Source organism: Carlito syrichta, unplaced genomic scaffold (genome assembly GCF_000164805.1).
Source record: "Carlito syrichta isolate Samal-C Ts95f unplaced genomic scaffold, Tarsius_syrichta-2.0.1 Scaffold307006, whole genome shotgun sequence".
Classification (NCBI taxonomy): domain Eukaryota; kingdom Metazoa; phylum Chordata; class Mammalia; order Primates; family Tarsiidae; genus Carlito; species Carlito syrichta.
Genome location: NW_007251102.1, coordinates 29,538 through 46,337, shown reverse-complemented (window position 1 = coordinate 46,337; position 16,800 = coordinate 29,538). Strand labels below are relative to the sequence as shown.

Below are 16,800 nucleotides of genomic sequence, written 5' to 3'. Positions count from 1 at the left end.
TCCAGAGACCTTGGGTGACTTGCCTGAAAGGCTATTCTAAGGGGTGTCTGTATGATTCACTTGCAGGTATAAAATTCCACATCTTTACCTCAAGCAGGTGCCTGAAGCTTCCTATTTATTCTGAAAAGTTGGCTTCTGGTGTTAATCTTTGCAAAGCATCCATAGGGAGAAGACACCTACCAGGAGAAAGCCTCTGGGACCAATCAGTATTGCCTCTGCCTCCTAGGTAGTGACCTTGAGCTAGTAGCAGTCTCCTCCCTTCTCCACTAGGTGGGGATGGCGCTGCACTTCCAGAGACATCTAAACCCTGGTTCTTTTCATCCTTCCTTTGATTTAGTTGAGTAGGGCAATTCCCCTTTCCAAAACACACACACACACACACACACACACACACACACACACACAATGAAATTATATATTTAAATTGTTTACTTTTTAATTATATAATTAAATGAATACGATATAATGTTAAAATATTAACACACACAGATGCAGTTCCCTGTGACCGCAACCCTGAATCCCTGTCATCTCCCTCAAAATGACAATAGATTAATTTGGTGTGAATTCATGCAGATATTTGTGCATTCATATGCATAAAGTTCATTTAGAAATATAGTTCAGTAAAGGCATCTGTGTTTGAGAAAAATTTGCATTTTTCTCAAATTCTCCAAATTCTCCCACCACTTCCTCTCAACAATAAGTGATGGAGGAGTCAGGGTACGCAGAGATGCACATTCTACCTGCAAAAGATCACATCATGATGGCTTACTAAGAGGGGTTGTGGGGGTTGGAGCAGTCCATCCGGGGTGCAGACAATAAGAGATGCACTGTCTGTAGGGAATTTTAAGACAATAATAAATTCAATGAAAGCCAGTATTTATTGTAACCATTCATGCACGGATGATCCTAAGCAATACTAGTAATAACATTTCCTTCCCCAGTGGGTCGGGTACCTCCCTCCTGACCCCCTGAGTTCCATAAACATGGCTATACAAAGACTGTTTTTATTTTTAAAATACCACAGAGAATATGGTGATGCAAGCCTCTTTATATAAGCATAAGAAGTGGAATTGCTGATTTGAGGAGTGCATGGGTTTTTACTTTTAAAGTAGACTTGCCAAATTAAGCTCCCAAAACTTCAGAGTAATTTACATAGGCACAGCAGTGCATGAGTATGCTCTCTCATGTTGTCAACAATAGTGTTGTCAGTCTGTTAAACTTTTGCCAATTTTATGTGAGAAAAAAGTTCTTTTTAGTTAACATTTTCATAATTGCTACTGAGATTGAGCCTTTTTTCTGTTGAAGGATATTTGTATTTTTCTTCTGTGAAAGGCATATTTGTATTTTTTGTCTATTATTTCATTGGACTGTTTGTCTTTTCCTTATTGATTTTTAGGAGACAGTTTTATTTTCTAACAATACTATAGACTTTAGTTCTTTGATGGTTACACATGAAAATGTTCTCTTGTCTATCACTTTTACCTTAAGTATATGTCACATAAAAAATTTTGTTAATAATAGTTTATCAATTATTTTTGGTTATTAGTTAGCTATCAGTGATTTCCTTTATTGTTTTCTTGTACTTTGCACCTAGCTTAAGGTCTTAAATTCCCAAGGTTTTAAGAATTTTTTTTTCAATTTTTTTCTAAGTTTTTAAACCTTGTAGTTTTGTGTTTTCTATTTAGCCTTTTAGTCTATCTGTATTTTACTTTTCTGGATTATATGAAGTAAGATCTAACCTTACTTTTTTCAAATTAAGCATTTGTCATCAAATTATTAAATAATTCATCACTCATCTGCTATTTTCAGATGTCCCTCTAGTATATGTTAAAGTTCTTTTATATTCATGAGCCTGTTTTTTAACTTTCTATTTTGTTCCCTTGATCGAGAAGCCTTATTCCTGTGTAAATACTACCTTATTTTAATTATAATAACTTTATAATGCATGTTGGTTTCCAGTGGATTGTCTTCCCTTCACTGTTGTGGATTTAGCTGATCATCGTTTTTTTTAAATACCTTAGCTTTTCTCAGCAAGGTGCTAAGCATTTATGCTCAGATAAATGATCCTTCAAAATCTGTTCTTCAGTTTGCAAAAACGTCTTTTTAAGTTTTGATTGGAATTGCACTAAAGATATATATCTACTTGGGAATAATTTATATCTTTATAATATTGAGCCTTTTCATCTAAGAATGTGGTACTTATTCCTATGTATTTACTTTCTATAAAATTTTATAGATTTTTTTCAAAGCTCTTACACTTTTTTGTCAAGTAATTTTTAATAATCTTATACATAGTGTTGATGTAAATTAGATTTTTTTATTTACTACATGGTCTAATTGGCTTTTGCTGGTGTATAGAACACTATTGATTTCATGTTTTTATTTTATAACTTAGTACCCTAATGGATTATCTTCTTGATTCTAGTAGTCTTTCAGGTGATCCTCTTAGCTATTCCAGGTGGATAATCATATTGTCTACAAGTAATGACACTTTTATCTTTTCCTTCCCATTATGTGTATTTATATCTCTTTCTTATTGCTTTGGTGACAACCTATGCTACATTGTGAATCTGTAATGACACTGCCATCCTGTCTTTGTCTTGCTGCTATCCTTAGTGACCTGCTTCCAGCATGTCACTATTAAGTATGATGTGAACTATAAGGTTAGTACATACTGTATTATCAAAATGAGAAACCGTCTATTCTGAGCTTCCTAAACAATTTAAATCATGAATGTGTGTTTTAGTTTATCTACTGTTTTTTTGCCATCTATTGAGATGATCGTATGGTTTAGCTTCTATACTCTTTGTTAATGCTGAAAAGTACATTAATAGATTTAATTTTGAATCATCTTCTCATTTGTTGTGCAAATTTTATGACTATCATTTTTTTTCTGTAAAACCATATTCCATTTGCTAGTTTCCTTTTCTATGCTATGTTGCTCAGTTTGATATCAAATTATACTAGTGACTTCTTGACAAGGCTTCTCTATTCTATATTATTTTCTAAAACACCTTATATGACAGTTTCTGAAAGTCAGGAGAATTCACCTATAAGGCTTCCAGGCTTGCTGCTTGGGCAGATCTTTTACTTTCTTTATAGATTCTCCCTTGGATACTAAATAATCTAGATTTTGTAATTCTTCTTAAATCCACTATGATAATTTCCATTTTTATAGGCAATCATCTATTTCATCTAGGTTTTCAATTTTACTGACATAATATCATACTTAATATTCTCATCATGTTTTTTAAAAAAATTATTGTGTACTATACTTATGAGCCATCTGGTTTGTAATGTTAGATTCTCTCTCTCTCTCTCTCTCTCTCTCTCTCATTCTCATTCTCATTCTTTCTTTCTTTTCTTACTTGGACTTATCAGTTTTATTATTTTACTATCAATAAAAGAACCAGCTTTTATTGATAGTTTTATTTATTAATCCCTGGGATTTTTTTGGTTTGTTTCCTAGTCCATTAATTTCTGTTATTATACTTATTAATGTCTTCTTTTTACTTTCTTGTTTTCATCTATATCTTCTATATATTCTGATATATAAAATATTGCATAAATATCTCTAATATATCTGATGAATTTGTCCTCAAAAGCAGTTTTGTTTGGTTCCTTTAGGCTTGGATATGCAGTGTACCCATTGTCACTTTTCTAAGTAATTATTTCCAATATAAATCTCATTTTAATCAAGTTGAGTTAATTAGTGAGATAGATAATATTTTGCTTTGTTTTTTCATTTTGTTTTGTTTTGTCACTAATTTTTAGTGTGTAATATGACAAAAATGGTTTATATGATTTCTACTGTTGGGAATTTGTTGAGATTTCTTTTATGACCCAATAAATGGTCTATTTTTGTGAATGTTTCATGTGTGTTTGAAAACAACACAGATTTTCTGTTTATTGGAGACAAACTGAACCTCTTTGTGACAAGACAGACAAGACCCTGCCTCATAAAGCTCATGTTCATTTCCCTTTATGTCTGCTACTTTTCGTTTCTCTAATTTCCTGCCCTTATTTACTGTTGTTTTCGTTGTTCTATAGTTTTCCTCATTTCTATTTTTTTGAGTCTGGTGGGGACCTCATTTACAAGGTGCAAAATTATTCTGCTGTTTCACTCCCTGCTACACTCTTCACCTCACTAGTCAAGACTAGCAGGTGAAGCCAGCTGAGAGCAAAGCCCTTTTCCACATTCTCTACTTTATTCCTGGCCTCAGATCTCACTTGCACACCAAGCCTCTGTATAATCTGTAAACATAAACTGCTGAACACACTCTACTGTCTTCATAAACCCCACCCCCTGATGACCACAGAAGGGATAAAATCCATGAGTTAGGATTTCTTTTGCTGCAAAACTCTGCAGGTGATACTTCACTACCTTTGGGCATTTAATTTTGAAGAGAAGCCTGAAGATAGCCTAATTTTTTCTTTGTAATGTTTTTCTCTCTTCCTAGATGTTTGTTGGAATTTTTCTGTCTTTAAAAAGCAAACATTTTGCCAGAATGATAAGAGTTTACTCATCTTGTGTTGTTGTATATAATATGATGGGCTCTTTTTTTGCATGCTCAGCTATTTTTTTTCTAATCAGGAGCATTTTCTTCTGCCATTTTAATTATTACTTCTTCCAGACCACCCATAATTAATGCGTTGAATCTCTATCCTATATCTACGATGTCTCATCTTCTCTTATTGTTTCCCCACTTTAATATTTTCCTCAACCTTCTAGGAAACCTTCTGAAGTTTGTCCTCTACATCACTTACTGGATTCCCTAATATCAATTCTGCTGTTACTATCTTCAAATGCAAGACTAATCCTACTGCTGTGTTTTCTGTCTTTCTGCAATCTTTTGTCTTTTTAGTCTCCCTATTTCATCTTATTCTATAGTTTTGTTGTTGTTTTGTTTTGTTTTGAGTCATAGTCTCAGTCTGTTGCACAGGCTGGAGTGCAGAGGCATGATCACAACTCACCACAGCCTTGACCTCCTGGCCTCAAATGAGTCTCCCGTCTCAGCCTCCCAAGTAGCTGGGACTATAGGTATGCACTATCACACCTGGCTAATCTTTTGATTTTTTTTTTGTAGAGGCAAGTTCTCACTATGTTACCCAGGCTGGTCTTACACTCCTAGGCTCAAGCGGTCCTTCCACCTCAGCTTTCCAAAGTGCTGAAATTATAGGTGTGAGCCACTGTGCTCAGCCTTATCCTATAGTCTTTTTAGTCTAAGTGCTTAATCCTTACAACGTTTTATACCTCTTCATTGAAACGGCCTTATTGCTCCCTATTGAGAAGGCAAAACTGCTGTCAGACATTGTGTCCTGGTTGTCAGTTAAATTCATACAAACCCTTCAGGCTAACTTTTGTTTCCTTTGTACTGCAGTATTTTTGCATGGGATCCATATTAATTTTCCTGTTATTAGTTCTTGAATTGGGATAATGCTATCCCCATTCTCATTGTCTGCTAATATCTAGCACACTCAAATAATTTTCACTCTGCTAGCTTAAGATAAAAGAATTTTTTTCTAATCTTATTGCCTTGCTCTATGTTTCTTTGGTCAGATGGCTAAGAATCTAGCCGCACAGTACTGAATATATTAATACATATAATAAATGAATGAATGAACAAAAAATAACAAATGCCATTTTATGACTTGCATACTTTTTTATAGTCTCTTACACTTCATGACTATACCTCCTAGGATGCAACATAGTACCATAGCTAGTTCTTCCTCCTTCCCACCTCAATGTTTTGAGTTAGATTCACTTTCTAAGTAGCTATAAAACAAGGAGACATTGAGAGAAGTTGGGAGTAGAGGCTATCCTTGGATGCTTGAAAAGTCCCACCACCGGACGTGGTAGCACGCACCTGTAGTTCTGGCTACTTGGAAGGCTGAGGCAGAAGGATCGCCGGAGCCCAGCAGTTCGATGCTGGAGTGGTCATGAGCGTGCCACTGCACTCCAGCCTGGGCGACGGAGTGAGACTCCAACTCAAAAAGAAAAAAGAAAAAAGTCCCATCACCACGTTAGAAGACTCAGCTGTTGTGTTTGTTTGGTGTTTGTTTTATTTTGTTTTATAATGAGCATTTATATTAATATTTTTGGACCAAGATTTGAGGTTGAGAGAATCCTGGGCGAGGGTAAACAATTATTCTGACTACTTAGAAGAAGGAGAGAGTGGATAGGTCTCCAAGTGCATTTTTCAGTCCATTTCCATGGGCCTTGTATTTAATGAAAATGTCTTCCCATTCATTTACTGGCAACAAACAGACTTTTATTGCTTTTTAGTGTTGTGGGCTTTCATCTTTTTCTGTATCTTCCCACACAATTTTGGTGGAAAATTTGTATGAGAGATGTGTGCCAGATACCATTTTAAAATGGAAACCTGCTGATTAATTTTGTTGATTGAGACTTCAGGATTGCAGGAGGCTGCTATTTTAGTTTCTTTCAATGTTTCATTTTTGGTTTTACTCATTAGTGAAACTTGTTTTCTTGGGATAAATTTGCTCCTGTCTAGCATTCTAGGTTCTAATTATTCCTTAAAAATGTATTCAGAATCTTGCCAAATTGAGAAGCCACCAACTCTTTACAACTAATAATCTATAACTATTCCTTGATTTAACATGTTTATTCCTTGCTCCAGAAATAATTTCAAGTGGTCTACATAAATATATGCAGGAGAAAATAAAATAAAATAATATAATGATGAGAAAAGTAGGGCAAAGGGAAAACCTGGGTAAGAAAGACAAGATGAAACCAGGAGTCATGTTAGTTCACAAAATGGATGCAATGAATTGTAGGATAAAGATTTGTCTCTGAGTTTCTAGAAAACCATAGAAGGAGGTTGACATCAGTAATTACCTGAGTCATGGATAGCTCTGATAGAACAATAAACAAATGCTCCCCTTGGAGGTGATTGTGTCCTTTGGATCCTTGTGGAGAAGACAAAGAATACACCACCCTCTGCTATAAACTGCTTCCAGTGGACACACACTTTGGGGACTGCTTCTCATAATGTTACTCATTGTGGACCAGCATATCCCACAGCCATAGCTCAGTCACATCAGGCTTACAAGGGGCCAAAAAAACACGCTGACCTCTGCTGGTCAGGCTGTTCCAGGATTAAGTTTGGGGATAGATAGAGGAGTGGCTGACTGCCTCCCCAAGCTCTGTTTCATGAGTGTTGTGGAGCCCTGCATTAGAGAGGATGCTCTCTGACAAGTGCTCACAAGTCCTTGCATGTTGGCAGTAAGTTGAGTTAAGGGTAGTGGTGGCACCCCTGCCACCCAACCTGGGAACATCAAGGCTCTCAGCAGGTACACCTGCCTCTGAAGTGTGCCAAGAGAGTATCCCAGGGAAGGTCATAAAATCTACTCAAAACTGACCAGGCGTGGCAGCTCAAGTCTGTAGTCCCAGCACTTTGGGTGGCCAAGGTGGGAGGATTGCCTCAGCCCAGGGGTTTGAGACCAGCCTGAGCAATTTGGTGAGACCTCGTCTCTACAGTAAATCAAAAAATTATCCAGGCGAGATAGTCTGTGCCTGTAGTTTCAGCTACTTGGAAGGCTGAGGCAGAAGGATTGCCGGAGCCCAGGATGTCGAGGCTGCAGTGGCCTGGAGCGTGCCACTACAATCCAGCCTGGGTGACAAAGTGAGACTCCAACTAAAAAAAAAAAAAAAAAACTACTCAAAATTGTATTCTCTTCAGTACACAGACCAAAAGGTGATCATTCCCTTGCGCCCCCCCACTTTTCCACCACTGATTTTCAAATCGTTTTACGCATGGAGCCTTTCCTTAAATGAAATCTACAGAGAAGACAAGGTAGTGCATGTCTGCTTGTACCAAAGGCTGTGTCTACCCCCTCCAAAAAAATTAAAAAGAGAAGACATAATAATATGGCCAAAAGCAGAGCTACTCTAACCGAGGCAAAGCTGCCCCCTCCCCTTGCCCCTTACTCCCACTTGCACAGCAGCCTCAGCAAAACACAAAAAGTAGCCCAGAGGCAGTTTAGAGCAGGTGTGACCACATACCCCCGCACAGAAGAAAATCTTAGTCTAGTGTCTGTCAAGTGATTCCCCTTGAGCATGAGAATTGCTGGGGTGCCTTCCAAGATCAACCGGCTACAAAGAACATGTCTAGAAAACAAGACATTTGCTGGAAAACGGTGCTTCTGAAATGTTTTTGTGTCATAGGCCCTTTTGAGAATCTAATGAATACTCTAGGTCTTCTCCCCAGGAAGGAAAAAATGTGTATAAACACAGCTAAGTTTTATATTCAATGTCAGGGATTTCTGAAGCCAGTGTTACCTCTCCCTATAGGAGATACACACACACACACACACACACACACACACACACACATACATACACACACACACACTCATATGTATATACATATTAGGAACAGCCTCACTCTGTCACCCAGGCTAGGGTGTAGTGGCATGATTATGGCTCAGTGCAGCCTCAACCTCCCAGGCTAAGGTTATCCTTCAACCTCAGCCGCCTGAGTAGTTGGGACTACAGGTGCATGCCACCATACCCAGCTAATTCTTTGATTGTTTTGTAGAGATGAGGTCTTGCTATGTCAAACTTCAGGCAAGCAATCCTCTCACAGTCCTCTCACCTCAGCCTCCTGAAGTGCTAGAATACAGGCGTAAGCCACTGTACCTGGCCACTGTATAGGATTTTTAGCCAGGAGTCTACTGGATGTTAAGAATTGTCCACTGAAAATAATGAATTTAGTGTTGCAATAGTTAAATTATCTGGGGTCTTCTTTTGGGCAGATATTAAAAAACAGGACTAGCTATCAGTAAAAGTTTTTACTTATGTATAATAATAAAACCATGGCAACTCTGTGAAAGAAAATGTTGAGCTCTGTATTTAGTATGGCAGGGACCCAAACCCAGTCGTTCAAAATGGATAGCAAGTTATTGGAGACCAATGAAAAGAAGGGGGTCTGGAGCACACTCCACCCCAACCCCTGTCCTGAGTCATCATGTGACTACCAGCAAACTCCCCACCCCCTGCTGATTCTTACTCTCACACTGGCATTAAGGCCCCCGGTTCTAAATTACCACCAAAATCCATGTAACCCAGTCTACACCTTATCACAATCTAGAGTCAAAGACAAAACAAAGATAAAACCCACTATTTGTAATACTTTATTTCCACAAAGTAACAAACCCATTTTGCTCAGTATGGAAATAATTTTGTCTTAAATCTGTCCATTTATCCTGCATAGCCCAGGCTAGCAATCTTCCAGATATTTTGCAAGGGATTGCCATAATTCTGGGGAATAAGTGGTTGCCCTTTCAACAAATAGCATAGTCTAAGTCTATCAGACAGAAGACTAGAAAGAAAAAAAAAACACAGACAAGGGGCAGATACCAACAGTTACAGGTGGTTTTGGTTCCAGGAGTGGGAGATGTGCTCCAGATTAAATTAAGAATTGGTTTGCTTGTTTTTAAAATTAATTTTATAATGCAAAGGCCTTAGAAGACAGCATACCAAGGCAACTGATCTGTAATAATAAAAGCTAAAAAAAAAAGTAAGCCTTCCAGACAGCATCCTGGTGCTAAGATGCCATAACGCTCTTTACCAAATTCACCCCAGGTAGCTGGGCCCTGTATCTGCCTTCTGTACAGTTCCACCAACCAGACTCAGGTCCTTCCAGATGACAGGATTCTCCCTGAGCCAGTAAGAAATCTATTATAATATCAACTTCTATAAGGTTCCAGATGGTATCTTCCCATTTCCACTGTGTAAAGCTGGCCAAGGGTTTGGTGTTATTTTCTGTGTATATCTGTCTATTCTTATAAGGAAAATAAATGCCTTATTCACCAGGGCACAGTATGTAAATTAAACTCATTTTAGGTTGATAACAATACACTGGGAGAGGACAGACCTCTACTTTAAGCACCAGAGACAGAAACTTTCCAAGTCCTCAGGGAGAGACAGTCAGCTGGGCCAGCCAGCTCCCTGGCTCAGTCTCAGGACACCTATACCAAAGGACTGGTAAGGAAAACTATGTACATCTGCCACATAGAGGGCCCTAGGCTCATTTAACCTGTAATTCAGGACTTTTCTCTGAAGTCCACTAAAATAAAATCAAGTTGCAGAAGCTTTGATTTTTAGGTCAGGTTCAATATTTTCAATCAGCAGGAACAGGGATAGCAACCAGGACACTAGGATATATTCAACAAAGGTTGATGCATAATTGTTGAAAGTAATCGTTGAGCTAGGCTCTTTTTTTAAAAAAGTGGAGAAAGCCCAGAACCTACCCGCTGCCTCCTGAAATAACCTGGCAGATGAAAGACAGGCTCTGTGGAAAAGTGTTTCTCTGACTGGAGTTGCTTTTTATGAGGAAGATGAGGAGGCTATATAAGAGAAAGGTTGTTTTAAATTAAAGCAGGCTGGATTTCAGGGTACACAGATCACTAGGGTGACTGAGGTAAGGATAATCTTCGAAGAAAACCTGAGAGTATCAATCTCCAGGAAAAAAAACTCTAGAAAAACGATCTTCTCGTTCCTTTAAGCATTCCCCTTGGTGAAACAAAAGTTTAAACTCTTTGCCTCTCAGGTTCGCTTTCTTCTTTGGGGTTCTGCTGTTTTTCTTTGAGTGAGCACAGTTTAATTTGAAGCATCCAGCTTTGTCTTGGTATAAGGAGACCTTGGCCTTCAGGGTTGGGCTGTCCTCTGCTCAGCCACCCACTAGTGGTGTGGCCTTGGCCCTTTGAATGCCCTTTGTGCCACACAGACATCTGGTGGTGGAGAACCTGGAGACCGCTTTGGCCTCCCTTAGAAGCCCCTGTGAGATTTCTTTCTGAATTTCAATTGAGAAACAAGTCAAATTCAGCTTCTGGATAGATTCGTTTCTAAAAATTCCCTCTCCCTTGCCACAAAATCTTTAGAATCTGTCACCCTCAAAGAGATCATAGAGGGAGCTGATCAATAATCTTTTGGGTTTGGGTCTACATTCTCCTTCTCTGGGGCAAAATGTTTATGGCTTAGCCTAAGAAAATAAAGATGCGAGATAATGCAGTTTTAGTAGGAAATGAGAAACATTGCTTTTTTAACTTTCAAAAGAATGTCCCATTACACATATAAATACCGATTTACAAGGTGGGAGACTTGAGACACCGCACCAATAGACAAGCAATTCTGATGTTCAACAGAGTACTTCAAATGTTTTCTGCCCAGATACACATATTGCTCATAGTTATCCAGTTTTCACATAAGAATTTTATTTGATTTTTTTTCCACAAAACTCCTCAAAATTCTCCACTGAGTTCATAAGCTTCTCAGTGATCTGCTTGAATCACTGTCCAACACGGTGGGTATATTCTGTGTTTCTGTGAAGTTGTTTTGATGATCAAGGTCTTTTGAAGTAGAAAAGCATATTTTGGGGGCTAGAGATTCAGTAACTATCTTCTCTAAATTCTGCATTCTCTAAATTCTGAATTCCCAACAGGCTTTCAAAACCACCCTTCTTACTCCCTTTCCTCTGAATCCAACTGGAAGTTTCCCATTCCCTATCTACTGTTGTCTTATTAGGAAGTAGATTTACACTCAATAGTGTTTCCTAGCCTCCTGAGGGCATGGGTCCCCTGTGAGAATCTGATGAAAGCCAGTAAGCCTCCCCCTAGAAAAGTGTGCATGCAAACTTTGTGAACAGTGTCAGAGGTCTTCAGAGGTCCATCTGTAAACTCCAGGTTAGCCAAGATCCCAATTTAGCATTTATTGTCTCAGCTGTCATGGAAATTGACATTAAAATCAGCTCATGGGGGAAAAAAATGTGTAAACATAGGTCAGGGAATGCTTAACTCTTTGTATGCTGAAAATACATATTATATTTCTCTGGAGATGTAAATATTTGTGAATCTACTTAATGAGTATTATATGGATAAATAATACTAAGTTATTTTTGAAGTTCTGGTGGCTTTTGGTAATGATGCTTCTAGTTCTGTTCATAGTATCGCATCTTCTGGGAGTCATAGCTGTGTACATATGATTAGAGTCTTTCTGTGAACTACAGAACCATCACTTCGTATTAACATGATTCTTTCTGCTCAAATAAAACTTCAGTGATGTCTTGACAATCTTTAGAATTTCATTCTTTAAGTTTGCTCAAGTATTATCTATTCCAATTTCCCTTCTTGAAAATATCCACCTCAACCAACCAGGTGAGGGCCCCTCCTCTGAGTCTCATCACACCTCACAAGTGTGTATGTTGTTCCTCAGTGAGTTACACATGTCTGGTTAGATGCTCCATTGTCCATCATGCTGTGAATTCCACCGAGGCAAGGACAGTGTCATTCTCATCTGTGTGCCCCAGTAGCCAGCACAGGGCTCAGCACATATAGTAGGTGCTCAACACATGTTTGCTGCACGTGAACTAAATCACAGTAATTTTTCATAATTTCTCATGTAATAAATAGACATCAAACATGGACTGATTGTGTTAAGTGGGCTTCATCTTTTGGATTAACTATTTTAGTATTGTAACTTAGTCTTTCACAGTCTATATATTCAAGGAATAATTAGATCAAAGCTAAAGAAAAGCAAGTTAGAGTTAAGATGAATTGATAGTACAGTGTGTTAATTCTGTCAAGTAGAGATAATAAAGGGAGGTTACCAAGTGTGAGTTTGTAGCCAGTTGCTGGCTTCCTGTCTAATTTAGTAAAGACCACAATAGTCACAGAAAAACTATGTGATAGACAAAGTTTTTCTTAGACAGATGTTTAACCTCTGCAGTCTGAGCCAAACCTGACTTCTCCATACCTCCAAACTCCCCACCCTCTCTACTTCTAAGCCTTATTTGTCGAACTCTGCCAAGCAGCTTTATGCATCCTGGGACTTACTGGTCCTGCTGCTTTCTCATCAAGAATGCCCAGCCTCGTGACTACATAGTAAATCCTCATCTTTCAAGAACCTGCTCAGAGGCCATTCTTCCTATGGACCTTTCTCAAATCCTGGGCAAAGGAATTTCTGCTTCTCAAGCACGCTGGGAGCACGGGCTACTTCTCATGAGACTCTCATCAGACCCTCAATTCATGAGGACCTGAAAAAATAGTCACTTCCAATAGATCCTCTTTCTCTTAATAATTTAAAGATTGTTTCCATTTATATGTTATCTATTTCCTTCTAATCACCTTTGGATAGACATCTGCCTTTAGAATTTCTCCAACTATAAACTTTTTACAAAAGTAAATTTGATGCACAGACATAAAGGATTAAAGAACCTGTCACACATCTTTTTAGCAAAACTGGATAGTCCAGATTCTTGTTGCAAGATGTTGTATGATGAAGCCCTTCCTGTTGAATGACTAATAGGATAAAAATACCATATTTCTTTTTTATCCTTATCGATATTGTTGATAACATTTGTTCATCAATTCTTGAGCTTGAAAAAACTCACCTAGGACTTTATCATCTGAAGACTTAGTCTGAGATTTTACTAATATAATCATTTTCATCATTATTATTAGAATCTAGGGAGCTGCTGTCCTCTTTGAATGCATCTTCCAAGTTATCTAATAATTATGAAATGTTGTTCTCTGTCAGTTTTTGGTATTCTCAATTGTATGCAATGAAAAATAAAAGCAGATACAAAATGGTGATAATTTATTTCACTATTGAATTATTCTTCTATACAATTTTATTATTCTATTTATGATCTTAGTCTCTTTTAGCATAACTAGGAATAATTGGTGAGTAATGAGGAAAGTAATTCCCAGGGTGATGAAATAGCAAACTGCTTCAAAAGATAGGAAAAATAAGATCATGAAGATCCCATCTTGTATCTTAGATTTATAAAAGATTCAATTGACCCTTATATTAAGTGCAAAATATAGTGAGTTCATTTTATTTTAAAAGTGAGTAAATTTTCTCTGTGTTCCTTGAAAGCCCCCTAAGATAATAAAAGCTGTGAAATACCATGCCCTACAAATAGATAGAATAACTCCAAAAAGAAATTTGAAAACTGAAATTGGGTCTAGTGGACCCTGATGGTGTGACAGATTATATATGGACCCAACTGAAGTCCGAGGATAGAGTAACTGTCATACTCTCCCTGTCTTCCTGGAGTTCCCCAGGTCTGGTAAGGGCCTTATTCATAGAAGGAGTTTAGGAGGTAGTCGCCAAATAGATAGTAAGAGCAGGAGATATAATTATTAAACTGGAACAGTAATTATTAAGGAATGTCACAGGATATTCCTTACATATACACAAGAACCTTGCACCATCTCAAAAGCTTTGTGCCCTTTGCCCAGAATGCTATTCTTCCCTCTCTCCCTTTCAGCTAGATGACTTAACTTAAACATCACTTCTGCAGGGAAGTCTTCCTTAATCCCTGACCCTTCTTATCAAGTGCTTGTTTCTGGACTGTGAGAGCATTCCTCCTTCACCCCACCACCAACACACACACATCCTCTTTTCTGTACCTTTCACCACTGTGAAAAGTTAGTATACACCCACTAACCAACTTCTCTTCGTCTTACCCTCCTGCTTTGTTGGTTAATAGTTACAAAATTATAGTTAGAGAGAAACCATTTTAGTTTTGGACAGCACAGGAGAGTGACTGTAGTTAACAATAATTTATTGTATATTTGAAATATACAATTAGCTAGAAGAGAAGATTTGGAATGTTCTCAACACACACAAAAAGCGATAAATGTTTGAGATGACGGATATCTCAATTATCCTGATTATATCATAACATGCTGTATGCATGTATCAAATATCACACTCACTTAAATATGTACAATGATTATGTATCAATGTTTTTAAACAGGTATGTAAATTTTTGGTATGTCTCCTCCACCAAGGATCACCCAGGTTTCTTCTGCCTCCTCAGTGCTAGCCCAGTGCTGCCCATGGCGGGAGCTCAGTGAGTCTTCTGTGAGGGGAAAAAAAAAAAAAAACAACAATATATGTAAATACTTTCCTGAGTACAGATGCTCACCTTCATGTACCCTTTAACAAAGTGTTAAAATGCATGCATTTGAGAAAGTAAAGATAAAAATAAAAGTCCATCGGAAGAAAGCAGGCCAGGTATGAGAGCTATTGCTTTCCCAAACTCTCTCTTCCTTTAACTCAGGGGTAATTGGTAACAAGAAGCTGTATGACTATAGCAGAGGAGTCCTCATCTTTTGATCCTGGCTTCCATTTAGGTGTCAGGAGACTTATCAGAGACAGACATCAGCAATGAGACTCAGCACCCCCAGACCCCCACAGATACCACGGAGGAGAAACTGAGAAACAGACTGTATGAATTGGCAATGAAAATGAGTGAAAAGGAGACTTCTTCGGGGGAGGATCAGGAGTCTGAGCCCAAGACAGAATCTGAGAACCAGAAGGAAAGCCTGTCCTCTGAAGACAACAGCCAGAGCGTCCAGGAAGAGCTGAAGAAGGTAAGGGCTGTGGAACCAGCTGCAGATAGCTCAAGCTTCTGCAGCTGGAGTGTTGGGGACAGGTTCTATATTTGTGCAGAAATGTGCTGGGTCCCTAAAGAGCTTTCTCTAAAATGCCCATCCCTGTGCACTTGGGGGAGCCCAAGAGAAGCCTTCTTAATTAGCACTGGATAATACAGTCAGGAAAATAGCGTCTTACACAGTCTCCCAAGACTGCTTGTCTACTACTATTCTTCATCAAGACAGCCCCTCGGCTTTGAGTCTGGGATATAGGGCCCCTGATCTCTCTCATTGGTAAAAAGTGTTATCTCCTGCCCTACCCTCTCTCTGAGAAACTTTGCCCATGGATTGAGGTCATCTAGCCGATCTCTCTTCTAATCAATAATGAAGTTTCGACTCTAAACCATGGTATAGCATCTCTGTGTTTAAAGCGGCCTTCTATATTGTTTATTCTGCAGTTTTCAGACTTCAGTATGTTTGTGTGTTTGTTTGTGTGTTTGTTTCAGCCTGAGAGTCCTTTGTCACACAAACCTTATATGGAATCCAGAGTTTCAAATTCATAAAAGCATTGCTGCTCTTAGAGTCCTCAAAGCCCCAACCACTTAATCTTAAGTCCCATATTTCTCTCCTTCCCCTACCACCACCCAAGGGACACAGTTTGAAAACACAGACGATAGACCAACACCTGGCAGAAAGAGAACCCACCCTCCTGACCCTCAGTGAGGGCTCTGCCCACTGTCTTCTTGCATGTACCTGGGTTTCCTCTACAGATTTTCAGAACATATTTATGCTAGACTTGCCACTTTAGAGTCAGGATATCCCTGACTGCCTCCAATGGAGGGGAAGAAACAAACATTTGTTGAGTGTCTCCCCAGTGCCTGGCACTTTACTTATGTCAATTAGCTCATTAAATAACCCTTTGAAATAGATACAGCCTATTTTTGCAGATAAGGAAACTGAGGCTGAATCATTAAGGTACTTACCCAAGGCCTGCAGTTAGTAAGTTTCAGAACTGAGGCTGCATCACAAACCTGCCTGGCCTCAAATTACAGGCCTCTAAATTCTGTTTTAGCTTTGGAATGATGATTCTGGTAGAGAAAAACCAAATTTTTTTCCCCACGTTCTGAGTATATGCTATATAAGTTAACATGTTGCTGGTAGCACACCAGTATGGGTAAGGAGTCCCCTTCATTTGTTCAGCAGCCAACCTGGGGTACCGTGGAGGAGTCAGGCAGAGGGAGGTGGGGACCATCACCCTTGACTGAGCCCCTGAACCCACTGACACCTCAGACTGCCTTTCACTTATTCCCATCCCACCCTCCATAACCATGAAAATTTTCCCTGGCTTGTCTGTGAGCTATAGAGTGGAGCTTGTCTCACAGGCAGCCACTCACT

The 16,800-nt window shown here is 38.6% G+C and overlaps 1 protein-coding gene across 1 annotated transcript in view; it reads left to right on the top strand.

Moving 5' to 3' along the window:
- Positions 1–16,800, top strand: part of LOC103266058 (rab effector MyRIP) — a gene marked incomplete at its 3' end in the record, with an annotated part of 72,906 nt that overhangs the window by 36,064 nt on the left and 20,042 nt on the right. Inside the window, exon 8 of the mRNA XM_008063702.1 lies at positions 15,166–15,405. Coding sequence (XP_008061893.1) covers positions 15,166–15,405 — 240 coding nt within the window. The remainder of the gene's footprint in view (positions 1–15,165; positions 15,406–16,800) is intronic.